At 45.5% G+C, this 23,411-nt stretch overlaps 1 protein-coding gene across 1 annotated transcript in view; it reads right to left on the reverse strand.

Annotated features, from left to right (window-relative positions):
• The window catches only part of MAU2 (MAU2 sister chromatid cohesion factor), a 111,415-nt gene that overhangs the window by 43,814 nt on the left and 44,190 nt on the right, over nt 1–23,411 (reverse strand). The window contains exons 7-8 of the mRNA XM_078669427.1: nt 8,914–9,069; nt 1,435–1,581 (exon numbers count right to left, since the gene is read on the reverse strand). Of these exons, the coding sequence (XP_078525553.1) occupies nt 1,435–1,581; nt 8,914–9,069 (303 nt within the window). The remainder of the gene's footprint in view (nt 1–1,434; nt 1,582–8,913; nt 9,070–23,411) is intronic.

Raw genomic sequence — 23,411 nt, forward strand, 5'->3', positions numbered from 1 at the left:
TAAACAAGCACTGAACAAACCAATCTGATCGCTTTCAAGCAAGACTCACTTCCTCTGCTTCCCCACTGCTACACTCTTGAACATATCCCTCACACAAAAGATTCACCATAGGCAGTAGGGTAGACCAAGATAATTTGCCAAGAATGGCTAGATTAACATTTGTATTTGCTGGAGATGGGATGCTATCATGGGCACAGAGGTAATGCTAGCCATTCAAAGCTTTTATGCATTTTGAAAGCAAAGCTACTCATCCTGGAGGCCTTCTGCACAGTCTTCCTTGTTGTGACTGTGAATAGATTTTACCCAGAATTAAAATCAGTCGGTCCACAATTATTTGGTTGCAGTTATGAGGTTAGGTCTAGGCTGGACCTCATCTGGACTTCAAAGAGCAGATAGCCAATGGCCATTTCTGAAGCAGGCACTCAATTCGATCTTACTGGGAGCAAGTCAGTTCACATATAGTGGTGAGAGCAGTTTGCCCTAATATAATATTGCCTATCTAGCTTTTTTTAAAAATAATTATTTTCTGTCAACGGGAGAGTTCACTGATCTAAGAACTCATCTGACAGACTTACAGTCTGCTGAGTTGATACAGTCATGTGTATTTTCACAAATGCAAACAAGGGAGTTTGAATCCATTGATGGGAGTTCCCTCATCCAGAGCTCTTGCAACACTGGTATAAACAAACTTTCATAAGACCCACTGTTTTCAAGATGTCTCACTATCACACACAGGTAAGGAGCATCTCCAACTTGATGCACACAGGTGCACCCCCCCCCTCCATTCAAATCTCGAATTTATGTCCATGAGTGGGAGCCAGTGAAAAGGTGGTAGAATCCAGTAGCTCAATGGTCCGCTCCCTCTTCTCTACTGTGTGCCATTTAAAATGACAATAGCTTAATATACAACTTCAGAGGAAACCTAATGTGGGAGTCTGAGCAGATTATTTTAGAATTAGTCCAAAGAAATGTACAGTGATCTTTCAGAATTCCTGCAACTGAAACCAGAGCCAGATGAATTTTCAGTCTTTTAAGAACAGGAGGACCTCGGTCTGGAGTGCAGTACTCTTCTGGGTGGTTTATAAACTACCATTTAAAAAAAAAAAAAGTCAATAGAGATTTGATGCAAGAGGTTTGATACAGAGGTAACAAGAGGGCTAGATTGAAAGAGGGGCAAGGTCAGTGTTCGATGAAAGGTAATAGAAAGATAGCTTGACAACAGTTCTATTGATCACTTTACTGATGCATTCACCGCCTGGATTCAGAGCTGTAGTTCAGTATTCCAGAATGATGTGTACTTATGCAAGACTTTTCAGTGAAACTGGTTCAAATCTGATTAAGATGCGATGTTAGACACCAGTGAAAACTGACAATGCACGGGCTCCCACAACACGTGTTCCTTAAGACAGAGTGAAAGTAATCGGAGGAACTCACCAGGTACACCAATACACACATATGTTCCTTGGGCAGCCAGTGGAAAAGGTCAGCGGGGTTACTAGGGAGAATCTCGTCATCGTGGAGGGTTGAAATGGTCTGGATGCATTGCTGGAGCTGCTTCAAGCATGGCTTGACACTTTTGACCTGTTTCAAAAAGTCGTCATTATTACACCAGAGATGGAGACTGGATTTGAAGGATATTAATTTAAAGAAAACCTGTTTGGCACTAAATCCTTAAAGACATTTAAACCAGCTATTTGAATGAATATCTGTACCTGGCACCTAATTTTGCATGACGCATCACTTACTAGATACAAATGTACAACAGGCACGAAAACGGACACATTAATGGATAGTATGGTGTTGGCCACTCTAAGATGTTCTGATACTCATCCGGTGCATCTCCAAACCTTCAAGAAAATATACGAACTACAGATTAGGAATATGATCTGTAACCGTCATTTAGATAATCATGTCACCAGCTAAACTGCTTTGTAGCATTTTGGCCAGCATTTTATGGGAAGGCACTGTTTTAACTGATTGATGTCACAGTAGCTTATACAAGGTCCCTAAACGCCTCCCAACTCTCCTGGGTTTTACAGACCTCAGTCAATCAGTAGCTGGATGGCACCAGATTCCCAATGTGACACCCTCCAACCAACTACAATCAGCTCTTTCACAAAAAGTGCCCCCTCAAATAACAATCCCTGCACAAACACCTGGGCATGTTGATATCACAATTACAAGGGATCAGGCACTTTTGTTACATGTCAAAATCTGCTCGTTAGATCTCATTTTTGAAGGCATGGCCTGGTGCCATTATAGCCTATGGTAAATTTACAAACTACTTGACTATGGTACCATGGGATTCCCATGGGATTCCCAACGCATCTCTCTCCTTTTAAAAAAAAAAGGACTACATTTCATATAAAACCATTCAGTAGCTAGCACTCTATGGAACAATTTCAAAAAAGAGGCTGAATCCCTCAAACTTTCACCACACGTCAGGTGTGAAGGAAGTTACCCTGAGCTCTGCTCAGATTTTTCTCTTAAAACTACTACTACAACTTTATATTTCTGCTAACATGTCTGAAGAAAAAGGCCTGTTTTGTACCTGCAAGACTTGTTGGAAGAAAAGCGTTCATGTGGATGACCCACATAAGAACTGCATTTACTGCCTCCATCCCCAACATGAGGTAAAACAATTTTTTCTCTAAAACCTTAAGGGATAGAGGGGGAGGCTACTCTTGCGACTTCAAAAATTTAAGTCACACAAGACATCATGCGATGAGGACAACAAGGCCTCTTAAGTATCGCAAAAGAGCCCGGTCCCATGAGAACGTTTCTGAGGGGGCCAAAAACATTTTAAACCCTCCAGGGCTCAGGACTCTCATATAAAGGAGAAACACTAAAGTCTCCTCAGAGCCAGCCTTATCTGTACCATCTACTCAAAAGGAGAAAGTACACCATCATGCCCCCTCTTCTAATACAGGAAAAAATAAAACCTCTCCTAAGTTCCGGTCAACGCCATCTCCATTGACGGCCCAAGCACAGATGGCAACCAGTACTTCTATCTCGTTGTCGCAACAGTCTGCGTCTATAACGTCAACCACAGCTGCCATCAACTCTCCCATAAGGCAATTCAACCATCCACAACATTGTCACTGCCGACAGTCGATCGACAAAGCCACCATCAACTGCGCCTGTCAAGGAGAGGATCACCATTGCCGTCGGTCCAGCCATCACCGAACCCATCGACGGGGGCCTCGTCGATGAGAAATCTATCAAAGATGGAACCGAAAGGCAACATCAGCCAACAGAGTACAAATCAAATTGCACAAGACATTTCTACGCCCAGAGATCACCTCACTAAGCAAGGTGTCTCTGTTACCACAGAGTCACCTATTGGGTCTTCAGGATTCGGGTTAGGAAGGTCCTTTTGGCACTGCCAACAGCCAGTCTGAGCTGCATGTAAAATTTCAGGACTTAGACGAGGATGATGAAGAGAAGTATTATCAACATTACTGCCCTGCTCCTCAAAGACAATTTGAGCCTTATGGGTACTATTCTAGACCCCCAGGCAGTATACTGAACACCTACTGCCATCCTTAATTGAGGACCTACAGGAGATACTGTCATACTACAGAAAGACATTCTCACCCACAGAAAGAACGTCCTGTACATCAGCAAATGCAACCTGCTGACCGTTTGAATCCAAATACGCCACCTCCACTCACACCAAGTTTAACTCCTCGTCCATCAGCACATTTACCTCCAAGTGACTATCCATCCTCTTCTGACGAAGCGGGCGAGGAGTACGAGATTCATGACCCTCCACTCACTCTCCACGGGAGGATATTGAAGTGTTCCACAATCTAATGGATAGAGCGACCACTAGGCTTCACCTCCCTATGGTGTTGAAGCAGCCAGACTGCTTCGTATACGATTTTAAAGAGCAAACAAGAAAATCGGTACACTCCATACCTATAATTGACTATATTTGGCAGAAGAAGCTAAAGGAAATTAATGAAAACACCAGCTTCGATGACTGCTGTTCTTCATTTAATTGACAAAAAAATACAGGCCCCTGAGGACTCCCCGGAATGTCTCACTGGTCATCCCAAGACCCAGAAATCCCACAACGCCAATTCCCATGCCTACTGACTATTGTGACAGGCTTCTCCTCATTGTCTGCCATCACAATTCGGGCTCTCAATGCTGTGGCAATTTTGGGTCACTATGATCGGCAGATGTGGTCCGATATGGCATCTATGTTGGATCTCATCCCAGATGACAAGCAACAGGAAACAAGAAAAAAAACTGACTGCATGATGGATAGAGCTGTAACTGGTTTTCGGCAGGGGTGGCTGAAAGCAGCAACATTTAGGCCAAAATCCGGGACATATCGATTGATGGAAAGTGGTTATTTGGAAAACACATGGATGAGTCTTTACTGACAATCAAAACAGACACCGATACTGCCAAATCTCTGGGCACCATGCAGTATCATAAACGGCACATTCGAAGTGCGCATGGTCAGGGCTTTTTAGGCTATGAGGGTGGAGGCCAGTTCACCCAACAGTATCAGGCCTACCAGTCCCAGTACAGACAGGGTTACCAGCAGCCCTCTTATTGACAGTCAACAGCTGGTTTCTCCAAACAGGAATCCCGAACGAGAACACCTTCTCAAGGCGGAGACACAGGTCGCAAACTATGACCTCACTCAGGTACCCCCTTATGACTCTTTCCCGTCGGCACGAAAATATCCAGCCACATCAATCAGTGGAGCAACTTAACATCGGCAAATGGGTGCTGGACCGGAGAATTTGCACAATGACCACATAACTCCCCTCCGGGGAGAGCTACTCCCTTCGTCTTCACTTATTAAGAAAGGAGGTCAACAGTAAGCTCCTCAAGGGAGCCACAGAGGAAGTTCTTGCAACCCAAAAGGGAAAGGGGTTCTACTCCTGTTTCTTTCTCATATGCATAAAGTCAGGGGACCTATATTAGGCCTGAGGGAACTCAACAAATTTGACATTCAGGATGGTTACAAATTCGGATACCTTGAATCGCCTCAACGGTGAAGATAATATAACTTATCTAGATGTGGAAGACGCTTTTCTTTCATATCCCCATTCATCTCAAACATCAACGGTACTCAATGTTCACAGTAGTTGGTACCCATTTCCAATTCAAGGTCATTCCCTTCGTACTAAGATCCACCTCATGGATATTTACCAAAGGCTGGTAGCCACGCTGATAAAGAGAGGTCATCAGGTATATCCCTACCTAAACGACTCGCTGGTAAAAGCCCCAACTGCACAACAAGCCTCAGAAGCTGCAGAGGACTGCCTACCTCAGCTTTGTAAATTATGCCTTACTGTAAAACATTACAAATCTTCTCTCAATTCTACTCAAACACAAACGTTCCTGGGAGCCAACCTGGATACAGGTCAGAAAAAAGCCTTTTTATCACATGAGTGGCAAGATCAGTTGGTTCACTTGGCACAGAACATTAAAAAAAAACAGTGCGTTTTCAGTGAAAATGCACAAATCGCTCCTAGATAGGCTTTCTTCTGCAATAAACCTAGTGCCTCACATTCCTACCATCCATCCCAGATTTCATCGTCATGAGGGACGCATCTATGGATGTCAGGTGAGTGCATTTGCAAGACCTCCAAATCCAGGGCACATGGTCTTCTCAAAGAATGATGCATATAAACAGTCTGTAATAAAAAGCAATATTTCTAACCCTGCAAGCTTTCCTACCAAGGATCTGCAGTGGTGGTTCGTATGGACAATACGACCAGCATGTATTACATCAACACGCAAGGAGAAACAAGTCTCTCACACACACTCACAAGAAGCCCAAAAGCAATGGCTCACGGCATATCCCTAAAAGCTGAACATGTCGAAGGTCTTCACAATGCATTGGCAGACACTCAGCAGGACTAACAGCAGTTGCCTCAAGTGGGAGCTGGACCAGCATCAGCCGGAGAAGATCTTCTCACAATGGGGAAAACTAGCACTGGATCGCTTTGCGACGAACAGCAACAACAAATGTCGGTTTTATGCCAGCAGATTACCTTTCCCAGGGTAGTCCAGGAATGCCCTTTCAATGCAATGGTCCGGGATATATTCATATGCTTTCCCCCCATCCCATTGATACCCAGGGTCCTAACCAAAATGAGAACAGAATGCAGTCGTCTCCTGCAGATCGCACCCAGGGGGCACAGGAAACACTGGTTATCGGAGCTTTCTCTTTCAGAAGCCAAACCCATTTGCCTCTCGTCGACACCATCGTTGCTGACCAGGAACAATGGGCAGATATTCCATCCGGAACCAGCATCTCTTCACTTGCATACTTGGCTCCTGAATTCTATGAGTTACGGGACGTAGAAACAGCTCAAGAATGCAGGACCATTCTTTCCAAATGCAAGGCAAAAAGCACCAACAAAACTTACATACTGAAATGTTGGAGATACTGTATTTTGTGCAAGCAAATAATTTGCATCCTTTTCAAGCTTCGCAAGAGCAAATCTTACCATATCTGCTCGCTCCAGTTCAGTTAGGCCTAGTTTTTGCATCTGTAAAGGTACACCGTACTGCCTTTTCCAAGTACCGACAGTTCCTCTGTTCTTCCAGACATGTAAAGCAATTGATGAAAGGACTTTTTCGAACATTCCTGCCAGTAAGAGCTCCGCCTCCAGAATCACATCACAATGTGGTACTCTTGCAATTGATGAAGCAACCTTTCAAATCAATCCATAGGGCTGAACTAAAATGCCTCACATGGAAAGTGGCTCTTCTCCTCACTCTCACATCCACCAGAAGGGTTGGCGAGATACAGGCATTTACTACTAAAGAACCTTTCTTGCAATTCACGGATGAATTTGTGCTTCTGAGAACTAATCCCAAATTTATACCAAAAGGTTCCCACTCAGTTTCACCTTAATAAACCAATCAACCTGCGGACTTTCCCAATCCGGCTACAACGGCCAAGCAGGCGATTCACACTTTAAACATCAAGTTTTACTTACAAAGAACTATAGACATCCGCAAAACTGACCAACTATTGGTGGCTTATGGTCGGGGCAGTCAAGGAGCACCAGTGACAAAAAAAACTATAGCCAGATGGATTTCTGCTGCAATTCAATTTGGTCACATAAAGGATGGCAAACCTTTAAGAAAGGCTAAGGCGCATTCTACAAGCGCAATCTCCACATTGGCTGCTCTCTTTGCTGGCATCCCATTGAAGAAGATATGCTGTGCAGCAATGTGGGAGAACACCCACAAGTTTACCCATCACTACCTGCCTGAAATCAGTGCAGCACAGTGACGCAGCTGTGGGTCAGGCAGTGCTTCAACATTTGTTCCAATAAGTTGAGTCTCTTTAATTACAGGCGTTTGTTTAACTTGCATCGATCTTTATGCTTAAGTAGGTTATGCATGCAGTTATAAATTTTATATACACATGTATATTTCTATGTTTTATTCTGGGCAACATTTCTCAGCAAATGTATATTACTTCTACCCACGGCCCGCTAAGGATCGATATATCTCTGTGACACCGCTTGCTATTCTTATTTAAGCATGTGAATCTATGAAAGATACCCCAATTCTGGATAAGAAATAAAGTTACCTAACTGAAACTTCATTTATCCAGTACTGGAATCTTTCATAGATTCACATGCAACCCCACCCTCCTCCTCTGAGAGGCTCCCCTTATAGCTCAGGATTACCTATTCACAAATCTGAGAAATTCGGCCTATTGGGATTGTTCTAGAGGATGCTAGCTACTGTTTGGTTGTAGGACATTTGGTGTTTTTTTAAAAGGGAGATAGGCTACTATATTTATGGCCTAGTGCCATTATTGCTTTTGGTAATTCTACATAGTACTTTTTTATGGTAGCGTGATACTCCCATCCCGACAACGGAATGATTCAAGCATAGGAATCTACAAAAGATACCAATACTGGATAACTGAAGTTACAGTTAAGTAACTTATTTTCATAAATAGATATTTACACACACATATTCACACATTCAATTCAATAGTCCTTTATTCGGTATTTAGAAAATACCATAAAAGTGCAAGTTATACAGATAAAATACAATAAAATACAGTTCATGACAAAATACATTGGAGACAGTTGACCGAGAATTCATTCAACACAGCCCTCGAGTTCCTAAGTCTTAAAGCAACCTTGATAAAATTCATAGTACATAGCAGTGTAAGGGGATCGTTGGCCCTTTGCAAAAATAAAAGGGCGACCTTATAAATAACACCAAATCAATTAGCGACTTCCCGGGTATGATACTATAATATAGGTATAAAAAATCATCATACCCCTTACAAGAGCACTCTTCATTGAGGCTGAAATCTCAAGAGATTAATAGCGAAGGTGGTGCAGCAGCACCTTCTCCAGATTAGTAGACAACCGAAAAAGTGCAGAATATGGAGTCTCACTAGCTGGCAACTGCGAAAGAATCTCTCCCAAAGGAATCAGATAATTATCTACAATTCTATTTAATTTGTACATGTCTCCCAAACAGAAGTAGCAGAATAAGGTTTCCTATGATCTTAGGTTTCCATGTGAGCATTCTCATTACATACAGTTCATCAACAATATACTTGCAGCTGTCTTTGGGGTGCAAAGTCTGCTTTTTACCCATAATGAATGAGTTGTGTAAACACGATTTTTGAAGTCAATCTAATTGCAGTACATCTTGACATTAAATGAGGAGTAAAATACAAGTGTGGAACTCATTTGGGTATATTAATTCAGATCTACAAACAAGCTTAACAAAAACTGTATAAAGGGCAATGTAATAATGTCAATTCATCACAGAACTACAAAAAGTTCAGTTTTTTCCAACTTGACTCACCGTTGATGTCTTTTTTCAATATACATTGAATAGATTAAGTATGAAAAAAACATGCTTAACAAAAAGGGATTTAAATAAAAATCCTACCTGTCCCGCATCCAAGTAATGGGTCACCTGCAGCACCAAGAAAAAAACCCTGAGCGACTCCTTTTGGATGGGATTTCCTTGCCAGTTTTCGACAATTTGACCGCAAAGCGTCAAAAGTGGATGCACTTCTTGCAGTTTTCGTTCCATCAGAAGCAGCTGCACAAAAAAAGGCAGTAAAAGGTCACGGTCCACTTCATAGACTTTAAAATCTGTTCAATTTAGCACTTCCTTTCCCTTTTAAGCACCTCGTCATTTGCATCCCAATTTTAAAACCGCCCACTCCCACCTGCCTTTGCATCACAATAGAAAACTGTTAAAAATTGGAGCCTTATTAAGAAGTTATATATTTTTTTATCCTAGACATTTATCTCAGTGGTGGAGAGACCAGAAGATAAGCCACAAAACAATAGGTTTCTCGTACCTGAAATTCCACGTTAGTGGAGGAGAAACAATGGGATAGATGGCAGTTGTATAATTTTAAGGGAACTTTGCTACAGCAAAGTTTATTATATCCAGTCTCATTACTATCCATGGGGAGAAAAAGAGCAAGATAAACGCCTTTTACTGTAGGATGAATGGTGTAGATGCCTAATGTATGCGGCTAAGGGGAAGGTCAAATGTCCAGTTTAAACTTTGAACATAGAGGTCACGCAAGTTTCGCAGCTTCTCTATTAGAACATCTCAAAAAGAAGATGGGATGATGAATCAAAGTCAACATCTTAAATTATCCTGTAAGAACACCAGAAAGGGGCAGAGAATGCTAAAGGAGAGAGAGAGCGAGAGATATCACATCTTGGCAGATGCAAGGACCAATATGAAGGTGGTATTTAAAAAAACACACTTCAATAACAAACTGGAAAGCCACAAAGTGTCAATAAATCGTTCAGAACATGTATCATCCACATGTAAAGCACAAGCTCTTGGTTGCCTAAGTGAAGAATCTACTGGACTGTCCAGTCTACTACACTTGTGTTAGCCAAGCACACCACGAGAATGGAAACAAACTTTGCACCTCAAGAATGTAACAGTCTGTATTCAGAGCTGGGACATATAGCAAACATTACTGGATTTGGAACCTCTGCAGAGTGTGTAAGAGGCACAGGGAAACCTGTCCTACCAGATGGTCTGACTTGCTAAAAAAAAAAAAAAAAAAAAAAAAGGTAACGAGATCAAGCAGTATAGTATATAACCAAAAGTCTGCTTGCACACAATTACAGTTTGCCTGTTTGAACAAATTAGCACTTCTGAATGGCACCTTTGACTAACGAGTCCACGAGTTATCCTATATTTTTCACATCCGATACCCTTTGTTAACTGGGAAGGAACAAGGCGCCATCCAATGGCAAGAAATCGGAGCCAACATACTAGCATGGACGTTCTAATTCACTGATCAAGGAGACCGCTGAAAAAATATATTTCAGTAATTGCTGAATTATTAACTCCAAGCCCAGTGCTGGCGCTTTAAGGTGTTCTACAGTGCAACACTTTCCTAGGTGGAAAAAAATTTAACAGTAGCCCTAAGGAAGGGGGCCATAGAGAGGGTAAATTAGATCTCTAAACTGGGGAAACAGTTTTTTTGCTTGTATTCCATTCCTCCAGTCAGTTCGGTATTTCCTCTAGAATGGCTCTTCTGCCCAATAAGGTATCCCATTTAAATGTCTGTGACCTACAATAAAGAAGACATTTGCATTTGTCTCCAGGCCTTTGGAAACTTCTGACTTAAATCCAATCTACCCTATAGCTGTTTGTAGAAAGCTGGCTCTTTATGTGATATATCAATAATCTGATATACAGTGTAAAGAGCCTATGGGTTCCCTTACTATGGAAGAGGTGCTTGCTATGCAATACCAAAGTGCTCTATGGGGTGGGTAGTGTGGTCGAGCAGCAGTAGGCTTAACACAGATGCGTGTAAGACATATGCAAATGAACACAATGATTAATAAATTACAACATGAATCAAGATGGAGATCCAAACCAATTTATGAAAAATATCAAGTATCTTTATATATGTTTAGGAACCAAAATCAATACTATCAGGCAAGTGTGTTTCGGAAATACAGTAGAAAACAGTTGCAGAAGAAAATGCTTAAACACAGTCAAGTATTTACTGTGGAGGTAAATGTAGGATACGCAGCGGTAACCTGCATCACCGTCAAACAATTTAGGATTGCAAGCAATGGGTGAAATTAGGTGACAAGAAGGATCGTCATTCAAAGACCGTTGCAGTTGGTGGTCAAAGCACACAACCGTTAGTAAGTTTTGGGCCAACGGGCACTTGCACGTCCCACGGCCCGAGTGGAACAGGCAGTTCTCGATTACCTTGCCCAGGGACCCTGGATGCAGGGACATGTGGAAATGTCCGACACCAGGGGCAGGTGCGCTAAAGATGCGACTCGGTCAATCCGTCAACAAATGGTGGTCGTGCCAAGACGGTTTCTGACACAGTTGACGCCACCAAACAGGAGATGCAGAATCACAGTAGTGAGGTAGTTTCTTACGCCGGTTGCAGGTCTGAGAAGTCCCCTCTTGTGGGAGTGAAGACTGAGGGGTTTAATGGCCGGGCTGCTTACCAACAAACCTTGGCTGCAGCAAATGATGTTGAAAGGGACTTTATAGGCTGGAAGTCACTGGGACTGAGGTAGGGGGTCGGAACGTCTGAGAGCCAACTCCATTTTTGGGTGCTCTTGCCACTTTGCTTTGTGTCACCCCCTCGCCAGACCCACCTGCAAGCACTTTGTTGCTGCTTTGGACTTGGCCTGCGAAGTACAGGAGACTGGTTCCACCAATCCAAGAGAGTCCCAGGTTCTTTGTCAAAGGCAGGCAGGTCTCCCAGGTTTCTGGAATACAGATGCAGAGCAAGACGTCTTTGGTGCAGGAGTAGGAGACTACAGGCAGGCCAGCAGGGTTGGCGCCGGGTCGGTCACACGTCATCTTCTTGCTCTTTGCAGGTCCTCATTGTCAGTACTGCAGGATCTGCTTCTCTGGTGCCACAGACTCGCCTAAATACTGAATTTACGGGCGCTAGGGGAGTGTAGGGTAGTAGCGAATGGGTTACTGACCCATGGGGTTACTATGCCCCATATATGGCCTTTTCCTGGGGGAAGTGGTCATTACCCTATCCCAGAATTTGTAGGTATGCCATAATAAAGATGGCTACCTGAGAAAATGCGGGTCCCCCTGCAGTTAGCCAGCCAGGGTGGTACCAGCCTCGGGTGGCACTTCTAGCAGCTTAGCTACTTTTCCCACATATCCAGCTGCTAAGCAGGCTCCGGACAGGGGGTGGTGGCTTCCTCTCCTGTGAGGGGAGCCAGATTAGCATTCCAGAGGCAACAGCTCCTTTGAAGCTTGCCAGCCCAGGGCAGCTATTCAGCAAGTCATACTGTGGGCGGGAGGGTTAGACCTTTTTCCTGGACAGGCTTTTGTTCCAGACGGCGACAGCAGAAGGCTCTCTCTCACCCTAGGAGGCCAGAACCTTGTCTTGGTGGCAGGCTGGCAGAATCCAGTCAACGAGCACACCAGAGGCTGGTAGTATTTCAGGGGGCACATCTATAATGCCCTCCAAGTGCATTTAAAAAAAAAAAAAATCCAACACTGGAATCAGTGTGCGTTTCTAAAGACAAGATGTTTGGCACCACCAGACATCCATATTTTCAGTGAAGCCATCATGGAGCTGGTGAATTCGTTTTCTTCAGTGTCCAGTATATGGTTAAAAATGGCTTTGCTGGTCACTTGCACTAGCATTAATAGGGCTGACCAGCACAGGGACATATCTGTTCATGTAGATATGCCCTGACACATAATATTAGGAAACCCAACCTTAGAGCTGTCAAGCACTCTGTAGGGGTGACTTACAAAAATCATATGCAGTGGTAGGGGACATGGCACACAGGGATATGTGGCAAATACTATGAGATGATGGACGGAGCACTGAAACTTTTCAGACACTCACCCCCAGTCACAAGTCTGGGTTGAATCAATCATCATTCTTTAGCTCACTTCGCCACCTCAGTTCAGACCCAGTGATATGCAAATCAGTCTTGACCCTGTGCCTCATGGGAACAGACCAGCCCGAACTGCAAAGCCAAGTCTTCCCTGAACCGGAATCAAGCATCCTGGGACCGCTTACAGGGTAACACCCTTTATCAGCCAGTGGCAAAGTGAACAAGGGACCCAAGTGTTTTGACTTTTGTCTGCAACAACACATGCAGCATGCAGTGGCAGTCGTGCATGTGCTTGCGGAGGGGTCCCTTACGGTGGTACAATTTGTGCTGCAGTCCTTAAGGACCCTCTTTAGCACCTCAAGCCCTAGGTACCTTTTACTAGGGACTTACAGAGGGTGCTAAAGGTTTTGCCAATTTTACATTTTTGGGAAAATAACACTGGTACTGGGGAGCTAGTTAGCACAGACCCAGTACACTAAAGTCAAAGTTACATCTAATAGCAGGCAAAAAGTGTGTGTGTGTTATGGGGGGAGGGGGTACTACAAGAAAAAAACAGTTTCCTACATTGGTTATAAAAAAAGTAATAAAGGATGCAGGATACAAAGGTATGCGCAGCTCTGCTACACAATGTGCACTGGGGTTAGTCTCTGCAAGAATCTTACTGTCACACGAACATTAACTTCACTTAATTGATGTGGTGTTTAAAAATGCAAATAGATGCTGCCTTTTTTCAGGGTAAATGTGAAGTCTTTACCAGTATAAATGTTTCTGAATGTTTTCAAAAGCAAACTAGATATATTGCTGAAGTTTCCATTTGATGAGTTTGGCGATCTGGGGCACCCAGACAAGTTAGAGCTTATATACAACTATTAACTCCATCGCAGCGGCGGCTATTCTGCCGCAGCGCTAAGTGGGCGGGGGCGGCCGCATGCTGATGACGGAACCGCTCCGTCATCAGCCGCTGTTGGGCTGTGCTCATGACGGAGCGGTTCCGTCATGGCCCCGCCCGCTCAATAGAACGCGCCGCGCAGGCGCGGCGGCCGGGCCATGATGGAACCGCTCCGTCATCAGCACAGCCCAACCGCAGCTGATGACGGAGCAGTTCCGTCATCAGCATGGAAAGGGTTAAGGATGTAAGCCTCCCCTCTGGAGTGTAGAAAACTCAACCGGTTGCCAGGAACAAGTGAAGAAGGAAACCATCTACTTCACTTTGACAAAATAGCCACAACACCACCGCTTGTAGATGACTAGAATGAATAAATAAAAGTCTTCCTATAAGATCAATGAGAACAAGCATTTACAATGCAATGGTTTCGACTTTGTTAAAGTTTGAGCTTTTGGTATTGCTTCAATCCCTGACTAAGCACAGCCACGTTTGTATCTCTGAACATCTTTCACAACATCCCAACACTTCCCACATAGACCACCGGGCACTCACCTGGACTGCGGGAACGGACAGCGGGAGGGGGGTCGGGAAGGCAGAAAAACATGAAGCACACGGACAGGGGGGGGGCGGGAAGGGACAGCGGGAGGGGGGTCGGGAAGGCAGAAAAACATGAAGCACACGGACAGGGTGGGCGGGAAGGCAGAAAAACATGAAGCACACGGACAGGGGGGCGGGAACGGACAGCGGGAGGGGGGTCGGGAAGGCAGAAAAACATGAAGCACACGGACAGGGGGGGCGGGAACGGACAGCGGGAGGGGGGTCGGGAAGGCAGAAAAACATGAAGCACACGGACAGGGGGGGCGGGAACGGACAGCGGGAGGGGGGTCGGGAAGGCAGAAAAACACTCCACTCATCCTCTTTCTTCCTCTTCTCCCCGCCTCTTACTGGCTCACCGTGCACATTCATGTACTACCTATTCTCATTTATACTCCGCTCTAGGATGATGTACAGCAAGGGAACGATTTGACAGTTATTGATGCTATAATATTTTTGTTCTATGCAATACCATGTATTTTGGTGTACAAATGGACAGGGCACTTGGTACTTTGTGGTGGAGCGTGCTTTTATAATTAAAAAAACAAACGACAAAAGTAAATAAAAATATACAGGTCTATGTACTCCAAGGATGCTAGGCTTGGACGGTTAATAAGGGCCCTTGAAAGTTAGTGTGATCTTTCACTTCAGTAATAAGAGGCTTTGTCGGCTCGTGAACCCACACCCCTGCCTCTCTGAAGTCAATGGCTCCCTGCTTCTCTTTCCTAACGTTCTATAAAATGTATTGGCCTGGTCATATCCCATTGATAAGATACCCGTAAGATGTTGAATTCTCCTGAAAGATGTGGTGTCTCTGACCTGCTGCCCATTTCCCCAAAACAGCCTTTAACGCAGCACCAGTCAGCTGACAGCCTCAGGAGAGGGGCCAAGCAATGAATGCACACGGGAAAAGAAATGCACACGGGGCAAAGACATTCTTCGATGGCTTGCCGCAGCTATGAATGCAATAAAACACATAAAAACAGAAATCCAGAATGTACGATTAAAATACTTCAATGTTGAAATATTTAATCTTGAAAACGAATGTAAAATATTTATTTAATAGACGTTAAAACTTCTGAAACTACAACGTTGAATCTTAAAAACGTTATTTACTAATTCAACACTAATCCTCTATGGTTATCGGAGTAGCGGGCTACCCGCAGAAAAAGCGATTCGCCGCCTCGTCAGGGGTAGTAAGCGCTATATCCATTACAATACAATATTTTTCTTACTTTAATGAACTTTTAACAAATCTGTACAATTCTAAGAGTGACGGTGATACTGTTTTGCTGTGCGCTGCGATGGGCAGTCCTGGTGTTAGTAGTGGGCTCAGGGCCAGCGCTAGGGCTAGAATTAGCTGTAGATGTAGGTCAGGGCTTCCAGTGGTTTTAAAATGCGTTTAGAATCACAGTTCGGGGTGACGTTCTTGGACGAGGTCCCTTAGATTCGCTTGTAATTACAATTTTGGCGCTACAGTAATAAACACTGCAATCATTTTAGGTATTTAAAATTCTGCATTTTGTTTGCAATACATGCGTTTTAGTCGTACATGTTATGGTATAAAGGCATACAAATGGCACTCGTCTGCCAACACTTGGGGGCTTGGCCTTACGGCGCTCCTGCATTTTTCTTAGCTGTTAACTTCAGACATGAAAGACGGATGCTTTCAAGCAGCCTTCAACACACACTTGGGGGCAGCCCCACACGGCTCTGCCGCATGCTTCAGATGTGGGGGGCGGGAAACGGGCACTCACCTGGACTGCGGGAACGGACAGCGGGAGGGGGGTCGGGAAGGCAGAAAAACATGAAGCACGCGGACAGCGGGAGGGGGGTCGGGAAGGCAGAAAAACATGAAGCACACGGACAGGGGGGGGCGGGAACTGACAGCGGGAGGGGGGCGGGAAGGCAGAAAAACATGAAGCACATGGACAGGGGGGGCGGGAACGGACAGCGGGAGGGGGGTCGGGAAGGCAGAAAAACATGAAGCACACGGACAGGGGGGGGGCGGGAACGGACAGCGGGAGGGGGGTCGGGGAGGCAGAAAAACATGAAGCACACGGACAAGGGGGGCGGGAACGGACAGCGGGATGGGGGTCGGGAAGGCAGAAAAACATGAAGCACACGGACAGGGGGGCGGGAACGGACAGCGGGAGGGGGGTCGGGAAGGCAGAAAAACCTGAAGCACACGGATGGGGGGGCGGGAACGGACAGCGGGAGGGGGGTCGGGAAGGCAGAAAAACATGAAGCACACGGACAGGGGGGGCGGGAACGGACAGCGGGAGGGGGGTCGGGAAGGCAGAAAAACATGAAGCACACGGACAGGGGGGGGCGGGAACGGACAGCGGGAGGGGGGTCGGGAAGGCTTCCTCCATTTGCGGTCGGCTGCCGAATGGCCAAAACAAACCTGGACGCCAAAAAAAAATAAGCCCCGCCCACGGCCGCGATGACGATGCGAAAAGGGTGGAGAGGGAAAGAATCGTCGGGAACGCCCACCAATCGCCTCGGGAAATGACGGACAGTTCTCTCTTCCAATGGCTAGCCTCCATTTATGGAGCTAGCCAATGGAAGAGAGAGGCTGAACTAAAGTGTACAGTGTAACTCAAAAGATTTCGACCTGCGCCGAAAAGCTGCGCGGCGCAGCTTTTCGCCAGGTCGAAACCTAAAAATGTCCACCTTATTAGGTTTAAACAGTCACATTACAGACATCTGTGAAACTTAGGAGGCAGAGTGGCGCATAAGCCCTTCTGTCCATCACTCTGTTGTTTCTTGTTACTGGTTGTGAACACCTACAAGGAGTTTCGGGAGACATAAGAAACCTTATCTCTACTGTCTGCACTCTAACTTTATTCTCTGAATGGAACGCTCTATGTGATATAATTATTTTCTTTATAACAGCTGTAGGAAGCTGGCTCTGTATGTACTATACCAAAGTAAGGTATAGTGTGCACTGAGTCCAGTGGAACCCCAAAGGTGGGCAGAGATCAAAGTAAATAGCACCTCATGCTCTATTTGTGGTAGTGTGGGCAAACAGTAAGACTTTATCAGAGGGTAGTGTTAAGCATTTATTGTACACACTCCGGCAAGAAATTAGGTCACACTCAGGCTAAACTCTGACCAATTTCCTTGTATGAAAATATTATTTAGTTGTATTTTATTTTCTAGAACCAAGCCAGGCACAGGCAATTATAATACTACTTTGCAAGAATAATACAGTTTAGATACAGTTGGAACAGAGCTAGCTGAATTCAATTGGATTGGCTACAGGCAAGGCATTTGTTTATAAAGCAGTTTGAATGACTTTTCAGATTACTTTTCAGATTACTTTTCAAGTTACTTTCTCTACTCTGTGTAATATGCCTAAATATCACACTGGGACATTTCCTAGTAGAAAGGTAAGTACATCCGTTTTTGTACATTTGCATTTTCTTAAGGATTCATACAAACCAACACCACTGTGAGAAAGTGCCATTTTTCTTGCCTTGTTATGCCCCCATTTTTTTCTGAACTGCTGATGTGCTTTGACTGAGTGTGCCCTGGGTTCCTGCCAACCAGGTACCCAGGTTCCTTTCCTAAAACTGTGCTGAAATTAAGAACCCAATTGGCCTCTCTGGCCACCTGTCAGCCCCTAGTAAATGGTACCTTAGGTACCCAGGGCATGGTGACAGGAGAAGACCCCGGAGGGCTGCAGCACTTATTGTGCCACCCTCAGAGGCCCTGTACCCTGACAAACACACGCTGCCTTTGCAGGCTGAGAGCCTAAGTACAGAACTACACTAAGAGTCGACATGGCACACATCCCTGTGTGCCATGCCCACAGAACCCACAGCCCTGGCATATTTAAGTCAACCCTCTAGCTGGGTGCCCAATGCCAGAGGTGTGGGCACAGGTGCATGAGCCCTGTGCCCCTACACTATCCAGGGCCATTCCTGGGCACTGTAAGTGCAGTGATGCCATTAAGAGCATATGGTGCTGGGAGGTTGTCATTACGAACTCCACAGCACCATAATGGCTACACTAAAGACTGACCAGTTTGATACCAAACTTCTCAGCACATTAAACCCGCACTGATGCCAGTGTGGGATTTAATGTAAAATGCACCAGAGGGCATCTTAGAGATGCCCTCTGAAATCCTAACCTACAATCCACGTCTGGGCTGAGTGGCTGCAGAGGCTGCCATACAGAAGACATGTTGCCGGACCCCTGGGTGGAGAGACCCCCGCTCTCCTGGGCCTGCAACAATGCACATCCTGGGCGAGGTGCTAGGTTTCCTCCCCCAGGAGAGGCAGGGGGAAGCTTCAAATGCATGCCGCCTCTGTCAGCTTCTCCAGACCATTTGCTGTACCCAGCAACTGGCCCCCACCAGTTCTAACCCCTACTCTAGCGGGAAACTGGAGGGAAAAACTACGTCAGGAAGTGGGGGTGCCAGCCGGTGCCAACCCCACCCCTCAGGTGGGGGAGACTAGGTGAAGCACAACCCCAGGCTCCAGCCATCTTGTAGATGGGGAGCCCTGCCCAATCCCAGCTAGGCTCCTGCCCCCCTCCCACAGGAGAGGAGCAGACTAGGGGGTGTCCTCACCCCAGGACAGGGACCCATTGGTCCTTGTCCTTGCCCTACCTGTAACGCCCATAAATTCAGTATTTAGGGGCTCCCTGAACCTTCCTTCCTCAGATCCCTATACGAAAAGAATAAAGAAGATAAAGAAGAAGACCTGCCGTGCAGCTGCTAATAGGACGACAACAACTGACTTGGCCCCAGCCCTACCGGCCTGTCCATCCTGGAACCTGCTCCTGCTTAATCCCGGCGACTCCTGCGGACAGCAACCTCGGGACACCCCGAGGACCTGCATGCCTTGACCCACTTGAAGACTGGGACTCCCATCAGCAGAGGCTCTGCTGCAACAACCCACCTGGTGCCAACCAGGAAGCTCTGGACCAGCCCACTCTGCACCTGCCGAGCCCGGGCCGGGCCCAACCGAACCAAGATCACGAGGATGTCTCCCCAGCGACTGGGACCTGAAGTCCAGTACCCAAAGACCCTCCTCGACGAACCAGCCAACGCCTGCAGACTCAGAACCAAAGGCCACCCCAACCGCAACCAGCCGAGGGTATGCTTTTCCGACACCCAAAAACACCCCTGCACCCGGCACTCTACAGCCCCCTGTGCCTCCCTTTGGGGTACCTACCTGTGCTGCAAGATCCCAACTTACCTCTTGAAGTGCTGGTCACCCCTGGAGAGTCTCCGTCCCCGAGCCTGCAGCCTTTGTTCCTTTTTTACCTTTCCCATTGGATAACATTGAGCGCCCGACGGCTCAAGAGCACCCTGCACGCAACCGCCCGAGTGCTGCTGGCTGTGCCACCTTGGTCCTACCCTACTTCCCCTCCCTTGCCCTGAGCAAGTGACCAGGAGCCCAGCTCCCACAGCCGCGTGGCCTGCTAGCCAGCAGCCACCAACCAAAGGCCCCCTTCCCCTCATTGGATATCATTGGGCCTACCTACCTCTGCACCCGGCTGCCCCATTGCAGCTGGAATTGAACTAACTATACTTACCTGACCCGGTGCGACCCCTGAGTCTATGCCCAGAACCTTAACTTCACCAACCAAGTACTCATCTGAAAACCGGTAACTCACTTACCTGCCATTGGATAACATTGACCAATTTTGACTCGAAAATTTTCCAAGTGTGAAGTTTTGAAAACTGAAAATATTCATAAAAAATCAGCCAAAGTCAACCAAATTCCTAAGTACTCACCTGTGATCAGGAGAGAAGCCAGTACTGTACCTCTCAGCACAGTACTGAACCGCCAAAGTAATCCCAACCCGGTTTACTAGTAATCTGTATTTTCTCTATAGGAACCCATTGTCCGCTTTTCTATGAAATTTCTTTTAAGTGTCTACTTTTGAAAACTTGAGATTTTCTTTAAAAATCCTACGAAATACTGTAACGCAATTACCAACCGGTTCTAAGTTAAGACCCCAGTGCTGGCCCCAGGAGACCAGTGCTGGATTACAAAAGTAACGCGATCGTACTTTACCTGCACTCTGAATTTTCTCCCATAGAATAACATTGTCAGATTTTCGTTGAAAAGTTTCGAAGTGTGAACTTTTAAAACAGCTTTATATTCATGAAAATTTACTACAGTAACTAAAACTTTTTTGCTTATCTGGTTTCAGCTTAGACCCCAGGACTGAATCTATGATCTAGTCCTGGAACTACCAAAGTAATCTGCATAGTAATCAACTGTACTTAAGTGTAGAAAACCCATTGAGCTCAATGCTATAGTGTGTTCTAGGATTGTGTTGCTTACTACCAAGAATGTATTCACTGTGTGCACAAACTTTATTGCTCCTTTGCAAAGTAATTACATGAGAGTGCTCATAACGAGAAAAGTATATTTTTATAACTGTTGGTTCTAAAAATAAAACAACTATATCTGTGGATAGGAAAACAATTGGCCTGGAGTTCAGTCCTTGAGTGTGTGAAACCTTTTGCTGATTGAGTGTGTTCAACAAATGCTTTACACTGTCCTCTGGTACTGCCTTACTGCTCGACCAAGCTACCACTTTGGAGAGTAAGGTCAGTTCTGACTTTAGCCTCTGGGGTTGGTGGACTCTATACACACTGTACTTCATTCTAGTCCAGTATATATAGAGCCACTTTCTCACATCCACACTTTTAGAACAATTTTCACAAGCAAGCAGTCAATGCAGTCATATGGGAGAAAACAATTTTATCAGTTTAACGGTAATTACTTGGGTTTGGGAGTTGGTTTTCTAGGGTTAGAACCAGGGTTTCCGCAGCTTCAAGGATGCACTCTCAAAGCACCCTCAGCGGCACTAGGGCCATCGGGTGCAGAGTGCTGAGGCCCAATGTTATCCATTAGGAGGTAGGGGGCCTCCAGGTGGTGGCTGCTCACAAGCAGGCCACAAGGTTGTGGGAGCAAAGCTTCAGGATTTAGGCTCAGGGCAAAGGGGGATCCGATTTAGCAAACAAGGTGCGTACACAGCGGCACAGGGTGTTGTTTTGGCGCCGGGTTTTCAATGGGGAATCTCCAGCTGAAACAAACACTGCAGGCACAGAGACGAAAATCTGCTGGAGGCGACCACCCAATGGAGAAGTAAGTTGGGATGTCTTGGGGTGACGGGAAACCATCTGTTGGGCCACCCAACATTGCTTGAAATCTGGTGCAGGGGTGTCTTTCGGTGTCATTTTTTTTTTTTTTTACCGGCTCCGGTCGGGGTTGTCCTCCAGAAAAGGGCAGCAGGCGTCAGTTGAAGACTTGAGGCAGGACGGGAACACCAGAACCCAGATCAGGATCACCGGGGAGACCCCCTCATGGTGTTGGGCCACTCATACTCGGGCCTTGGGCATGGGGTGCAGACTCACAGATTTGGCCGGAGCCAGGGACTGTGGGTGAACAAATCCGGTGCTCATTGGAGACAAGTCTGGTTTAGGAAGTCAGGGCAAGTCCTCCGGGTTCTTGGGGACTGCTGGCTTCAAGACACACTGGGATTTCGCTATAGTAGGTCGAGTTTGGGACAGGCCGGTAGGGCTGGGGCCAAGTCAGTGGGGGTTCTCCTCTTAGTTTCAGCACGGCTTCTTCGGTACGCCTTCTCTTCTTCTGGTCGGTTCTTGTCTGAGCAGGCAAGGTTCGGGGTTGCCTCTAAATACTAAATTTAGGGGTGTTATAGGTAGTTAGAGGTTGGAACCAATGGGTCCCTTTCTTGGGGTGGATACACCCCCTATTATGCCACCGTCCAGTAGGAGGGAGGCATAAGCCTCACTCTGGTTGGCTGGGTACTCCATCTTTAAGATGGCAGGGACTGAGAATTGTGCTTCACCTCACCTCCCCCTCTCGAGGGGTGGGGTTGGCACACCTTTCCTCCTAACATGGTTCTCCCGCCGTAAGTGGGAGTCAGAAGCTTCCCCTTCGTGGACCCAGGCATCCTGGGAGAGAAGGCTTGGCATCTAGTCTCAGGATGCGCTTTGTTTCAAGACCCTGAGAACAGCAGGCTCTCGACCCAGGAGACCAGAAACATGTCTGGTAGTGGCAGCTGGTAAGCAGTGAAAAATTACAATGTCCCTAAGGTAAGGAATACCCGAAGGGGGTACACACCCACAATTGAACAATTGAATCCTCACTGTACTAATATGATTCATAGACACAACCACCAGGTAACCTCAAATAGCGTTTGCCTGAGTTACATCAAATTAAATATGTACCAATTTTCATGCAGTAATATGGAACACTCTAAACACAAAAAAGGTTTCAGTGACAGTTTAAAGACACTACAACACGATCAAAGTTTTCTTGGAAATTTTTTTCTTAGATTTATTACAATCAAGTTAAAACAATTTATGTAGTTATAAAATACATCATATTTAAACACTTTTTATACAATTATTGCACAATACATTAAAAATGTTCATGAGAACACAAGTCGACGCAGCGTTTCGGTTAAAAAACCTTCCTCAGGACAATTTCTAAAAAGGAAACACATAATTACTATACAATAATGGAACATATGCATATTGTCTAAACATTATTTATCTAATGATGTCACTGTCACGGATTGTATAAAAAAGAAAGTTGTTCCTATCATGAATTTTATCCAAGAAGAGTTGTTCATTCTATGGGCCACAGTTTCCAATTCCCACTGGACTGTATCACTAAGCATTCCTAAATTTTTATTGCAGGTCAAACATTAACAATTTATAACACATGACTGTATTTATATTTACATTGTAATTATGGTGAAACATACTTTGTACTGGTGGTTGTGTCAATCCTCACATGGACAAGTGGACAAGCTAGAGAGTTACTTGTGTATCATGGAATATTCAAAAGTTATATTAATTTTTATGGTCGTCATTCTATCTACGCCAATTTGTATGCCAGGGACATCTTACCTCAAGATGCATATAACTATCGTACTTCAGATATTCATTCTGAGGTCTGTTAATTTAAAGACGGGAGTGGTGTCCTGTTTTTTGGTCCACACTCAAACTACATACATCCCTATTGTTCCATGAGGGCATAGTAGTAGTTGATATTATCTATGGAGTACAAAGAGAT

This window comes from Lissotriton helveticus, chromosome 12 (assembly GCF_964261635.1).
Source record: "Lissotriton helveticus chromosome 12, aLisHel1.1, whole genome shotgun sequence".
Classification (NCBI taxonomy): Eukaryota; Metazoa; Chordata; class Amphibia; order Caudata; family Salamandridae; genus Lissotriton; species Lissotriton helveticus.